The sequence below is a fragment of the Chrysemys picta genome, chromosome 11, assembly GCF_011386835.1.
Source record: "Chrysemys picta bellii isolate R12L10 chromosome 11, ASM1138683v2, whole genome shotgun sequence".
NCBI classification, from domain to species: Eukaryota; Metazoa; Chordata; order Testudines; family Emydidae; genus Chrysemys; species Chrysemys picta.
Window position 1 is genome coordinate 5599889 of NC_088801.1, and position 6000 is coordinate 5605888.

The 6000-nt window shown below is 52.0% G+C and overlaps 1 protein-coding gene across 46 annotated transcripts in view; it reads left to right on the forward strand.

Annotated features, from left to right (window-relative positions):
* BIN1 (bridging integrator 1) overlaps positions 1-4647 on the forward strand; it is a 147236-nt gene extending 142589 nt beyond the window's left edge. For all 46 annotated transcript variants that reach the window (XM_065561436.1, XM_005279748.5, XM_065561439.1 and 43 more), the window contains one exon: positions 3347-4647. In XM_065561436.1, the coding sequence (XP_065417508.1) occupies positions 3347-3454 (108 nt within the window). In that variant the 3' untranslated portion in view covers positions 3455-4647. The remainder of the gene's footprint in view (positions 1-3346) is intronic.
* Positions 4648-6000: the final 1353 nt, after the last annotated feature.

Genomic DNA, 6000 nt, shown 5'->3' on the forward strand with positions numbered 1-6000 from the left:
TGATCCTATGGAGGGTGATAGGGAGATTCCCTTCTAGCTTCGGTGGCAGGAGAGGGCGCGTATGGCGCAGAGTTTCTCTATGCCCTATACGTGCACTTGAGCCGGATGCAGCTTTGAGAGCCACAGTGCTGGGATCGTCCAGGCTGCCGCCAGCCAGGCTTGGAGTGCTGCCGCCTCCTCACAATAGCTTCCAGAGCATCCTCTGCTCCAGCTCACCTGTGGCAAGGCCCCGCCCTGTCAAACGTGCCTCTCAAAGAGCGCGCTGGGCGCACGTGAGCGGAGAAAGCTTGGAAAACCAGGCAATTCATGTATTTAATTGTGTCTAACCGTCTGCAGCCTCAGTGCCCAAATGCAGCAGCCAGGAAGCTAATGCCATGCTGCAGCGCCTAGACCCAGGGACCCCGCCCCGGGAAATTGGGTGCAGTAGAGGGGTGGGAGACACGCAGCTTGTGCCTCTATGCATCACCGACGCGGACCAGCGGCTGGATGGTACCTAGCGCTCGCCTCACTGGGCGTTGCAGGAAAGCCCCCCGGGCTTGCTTCTTCCCACCCAGCCATTTGTCTGCCTAAGTTATGGCACATGGAAGCGATAAAGTCTATCACCGACCCTCCAACCTTCAGTCCGCAGCTCCGCCGAATTGGGCACGTGGGTTTGTGTCGTGTACGGTTCCCAGGAAGCCCCCTCAATGCACGAGGCCAAGCCTGCCGGGGGTAAATCAGCCTGCAGCATCGGCACTGCCAGCGGGGAGCTGCCAGCCTGAGGACGCTGGGCGTTTTGTTCCAGTGGCGGCGATATAAAATATTCAGAGAGCAGGAGAGGAAAGCAAAAGGGTAAAAACCCTAAGGAGAAGCTGCTGCTCGCTCCCTAAGAGAGGCAGGCAGCACAGAGCATGGGGTGGGGGGGCTGCCATATGGGCAGCTCTCTTCTGTGTTTTTATATAGCTGCCTTGGTTGTCCTCCAGTGACTCCTGCCAGCTCCAGTAATGCAAAGTAATCAGAGCCAACATCTGAATTCACCACCACCGCTGGCTGGGGCGGCTGGTCGCTGAGCATTCTGTCCCAGCTGCTTAGTGAGCTTAGCCCAGGGGCGGGCAATCATTTTCGCAGGGGGGGGGCCACGCCACAAATTTTGGTAAGTAGTCACGGCTGCACATTTCTACTATATTAATGAAGGGGATGCGGTGTCAGGGAGGGAGTTTGGGTGCAGGAGGGAGCTCCGGGCTGGTGCAGAGTGTTGGGGTGCAGGAGAGGGTGAGGGGTGTGGGCTCTGGGAGGGAGTTTGGAGGAGGGGGCTCTGGGCTGGGGCAGGGGATTGGGGTGCGGGATCTGGGAGGGGGTTTGGGTGCAGGAGCGGGTTCTGACCTGGGGCAGCGGGTTGGGGTGTGGGAGGGGGTGTGGGATCTGGGAAGGAGTTTGGGTGCAGGAGGGGGTTCGGGTGCAGGAGGGGGTTCTGACCTGAGGCAGCGGGTTGGGGTGTGGGAGGGGGTGCGGGATCTGGGAGGGGGTTTGGGTGCAGGAGCGGGTTCTGACCTGGGGCAGCGGGTTGGGGTGTGGGAGGGGGTGCGGGATCTGGGAAGGAGTTTGGGTGCAGGAGGGGGTTCGGGTGCAGGAGGGGGTTCTGACCTGGGGCAGCAGGTTGGGGTGTGGGAGGGGGTGCGGGATCTGGGAAGGAGTTTGGGTGCAGGAGGGGGTTCGGGTGCAGGAGGGGGTTCTGACCTGGGGCAGCGGGTTGGGGTGTGGGAGGGGGTGCGGGATCTGGGAAGGAGTTTGGGTGCAGGAGGGGGTTCGGGTGCAGGAGGGGGTTCTGACCTGGGGCAGCGGGTTGGGGTGTGGGAGGGGGTGCGGGATCTGGGAAGGAGTTTGGGTGCAGGAGGGGGTTCTGACCTCGGGCAGCGGGTTGGGGTGTGGGAGGGGGTGCGGGATCTGGGAAGGAGTTTGGGTGCAGGAGGGGGTTCAGGTGCAGGAGGGGGTTCTGACCTGGGGCAGCGGGTTGGGGTGTGGGAGGGGGTGCGGGATCTGGGAAGGAGTTTGGGTGCAGGAGGGGGTTCTGACCTCGGGCAGCGGGTTGGGGTGTGGGAGGGGGTGTGAGATGCAGGCTCTGGCCGGGAGGCACTTACCACAGGCGGCTCCCAGACGGCGGCACAGCAGGGCTCAGGCAGGCTGCCTGCGTGTCGTGGCCCCACACCACACCTGGAAACAGCTGTGGCTGGCTGCTGCTGCTGGCACATCTCTGCGTGCCCTTGCGGAGAGGGAGGCAGCGGGTCTCTATGTGCTGCCCATGCCCGCAAGCACCACCCCTGTAGCTCCAATTGGCTGGTTTCCGGCCAACGGGAGCTGTGAGGACAGTGCTGGGGGCGAGGGCAACGCATGGAAACCACCTCTCCCCCCGCCAGGGGCATGCAGAGATGTGCCAGCAGCAGCCGGCCATAGCCACTTCTGAGCGCCCCGCTGCACCACGGGACTTTTAGCAGCCCGGAGATGGCAAGGGGGCAGAGGAGGCCGCACAGAAATGTTAGATGGGCCGGCTCTGGCCCGTGGGTTGTATTTTGCCCACCCCTGAGATGCATTTAAATGAGCTGAGGGCCTAGATGGATGCCTCACCCAAAGAGGTGGACGCAGGACACAGAACAACGCGTGCAGCTGTTGTAGTAAACAGTCCTCCATGCGTGCGCTGTCCGTGAGGCGAGGACATGAACCCGTAGGCTGTCTCGATGCACATGGCTGGTACCCCCCAGAGCCTTTGCCTGCTGCTAGCTGAGAGGATGCTTCCTCGTGACAGCACCGAGCTATGCAGAGAGAACTGCATCAGGCAATAGCCTCTGCATGTCTGAGTAGCCTCTTCCCCTGAACCCTCTCCTACTCCAGACACACTCCCAATCTGCAGGGAACCTCCTTGCTGAATGACCTCGGCAGAGGACAAAACACACAGGGGCGGGGACTGGACGCCGGCAGGACGCTGCTGGCGGCTATCCAGTTCCTCCTGATTTATAGGTTATCCATAGGTTTTAAGCCCATCCAGTCTGATCTCCTCCATAACATGGGCCAGGGGATTCCATGCAGCAATTCCTACACCAAGCCCAATAACTGGTGATCCAGCGAAAGTCTTGCATGTAATCACTGTGCCCTGCTTGTACACAGGGTGGGAGCTTTGCCATTGCCTCCAGTGGGAGGTGGGCTTAACTGCAAAAATGAAAAGAAGCTCCTTTGTCCATCTTGTTTGGAGTCTAGTAGGGCTAGCTCAGAGCATCACTTTGCGCATCTGTTTCACCCACTCCCTTTCTGATGTCTCCCAACCTGCACTGCATAAAAAAATAATCTGGCCCTTGGTATCTGATCTCTCTGCCAGGATGAAGGATGGCTGATGGGTGTGAAAGAGGCTGACTGGCTCCAGCATAAGGAACTTGATCAAAGTCGGGGGGTTTTCCCGGAGAATTTCACAGAGCGGGTGCAGTGAGAGCCCGGAGCTGCCAGCTGATTTTTCTGCCAGAAGAAAGCAAGTTTTCCGGGAGGTGTTTTAAAAACAAAAGAAAAGAGAATTTTAAAGGAACATGAGCCTAAAAAAATGTGTCAACTTAAAGGTTGGATTCTTCTTAAAGAGCAAGGTTTTAGCAGTAAAATGAATTCAGAAGTGTTATTAAAATATATACATAATAATAAGACAGGTCAAATACCCCTTTCCCACTTTGATTTGACAGCATTTGAACTCCAAGTCTGATGCAGAAGTGGCTTAGTGTGGTACCTGTAAATGCTGTGTTGGCTGAATTTTGGGGATGTCAGTCTGATACCCGAACAGGAAAGAGCTAAGGCCTAGATCTTCAAAGACTCCTAACTGCCACTGAAATCAATTGAAGTTAGGATCCTAAATACCTTTGAGGATCTGAGCCCAGCTGTCCCATGCTCTGAGCCTAGAAGTAAAGATACCCATGGGTGGGGGGGTTCAGCTGTTTTGTGCTGGCGTGGCATCCCTAAAGTTTCAGGCACTGCCCATGTTACGACCTATGATAGGCCAAACGTCCTGTTCTGCTGTTGAAAAGACCTATTTAGTGTACAGTGTTCACCAATATGATGTGTGCGTGCGTGTGTGTGTTTTGTTTCCTTCCTTTGAAGATGTAACACGAACTGTGATTTTATACGTTTAAAAGCGAACACAAAAAGTTATCAGGAAGAGCACATATCGGAGTGAAATGGGTGTAGCTGGGCTCGGTCCAAAATTCCTCCAGATCTCGGAGCTGGACGATCGCAGCAGCACACGCCGCCCCTGAAAATGTTCTTGAGGGAAAATTGGGAAACTGACAAATTAAAAAAAGAAAAAAATCTGAAACTTTTGGATTTGTTTAAACTAGTTGTGAAATAATAATAATAATTAATAAAAAAGCCTGTTAATAAAGTGGAAAAGTTTAGAGTCACGTAGGCAGGGATGGGCTTGCAATCTGGCTGTTTAGAAAGTGCAGTTTTAAGGAAGAGGGTGGGGGAAAAGAAATGGTGAGACAGAATATCTGAGACATACCACTGAGAAAACAAATCTGCTTTCTGTGTTTCCAGTTGTGCGGTTATTTTTATTTTCCTTTCTTGAATTCTGCACATGAAGTATCATTAGACCTGCTTCCTCCAATCCTGTGCTGGTGAACAAGTTGAAGTCAGAGAAAAGTGAACTGTTTGACTACTTATTTAAAATTGCTGCATGACTTTATTATATTGTGATGAGTTAGAAGACGCGGGACTATCACAACGTCGACGTGGGGACGATACTCCAGGTCCTAATACTGACACTGGCCTTTCCCACAATTCTTTGCTCCTGTTTGGTTCTGGGAGTTTGAAACTCCCCTGCAGCCTGCTTGCTTAAAATAAAACAAAGTGGGTCTTACACTTGTCAGAGTCAACAGATTAGATTCCTTAGAGATCCTAAAGTCCCATGGAGGTACTTTAAATGCTACTTGAATGCTGATGCAGCTGGCAAGCAGATCTGATCTTTTGTTTTTTAAGGTCACATCCCCCTGCCCAAACTCCTCCTTTTTTTGCCTTGGCAGGGTTGGTATAGGTGCCGCTACCTCCTCCATACTTGGGACACTGTATGAAATAACACTCTTACCTAACAGAAGCTGGCTTTAGCAAAGCATGCAATACATTGTGGCACAGTTAAACCTCCAAACCAAGCCCATCTTTCTGATCTTGCATGTATGATATGAGGGGGAAAAAAACCCTTTTGTAGGTCAAAAGGGTGTGTGTACGTATGTATGTGTGTGTGTGTATATATATATATATATATGTATATATATATACACACACACAAAGTTAATGGTGGGCTTGTGATCTCAGTGACACTGATGTAAATTCAGGAACACTGGAGTTACCCCAGATTTACACAGTAGTGTAACTAATGCCAATGGAGTCACTCTGGATTTACAGCAGTGTAACTAAGATCAGAATCTGGCCCATGTCCTCAGATTCTCTCCATATTTTGTTACCTTGTGTGTGTGATGGGGGGGGAATTGCTGCAACGGATATTCCTTTATCCTTTCCTCCTTCCATGCCCCCATTCCAAAAACACAAGACTATTCAGGAGTAACTGCTCACAGCACGGCTGTACTGTGAACCGGTCCTGTAGAATATTCTCCCATCATTTTAATCAGAGGTGCCTTGAGCATCTTAACTAGCACGCTGCCCTTTCAAAATCTCTATTTTTATGCCTTTGTAAACCCAGTTGGTCCTTCGCAGAACAATGTTAGGGAAAAAAATTATAGAGAGAGATCTATATATATAAAAAAGCGGGTTATCCTAGTTAACAGCAAGCTCTTGGCTTAAATGTGCTTATTTTTATGCAGAATCCTGTGGACTATTGGTTTTTTTTAAAGATAACAAGATAAGTACCAGAGCTATAGTTTGTCTCCCAAGTAATCGTTTTATTAGTGACGAGCACCTTAGGAAGCTGTGCCGACTTCTAATTTATTGTGTATGTTTTTTTGTCATCTGCTGCGTTTGAACCAGACAGTTGTTACAAAA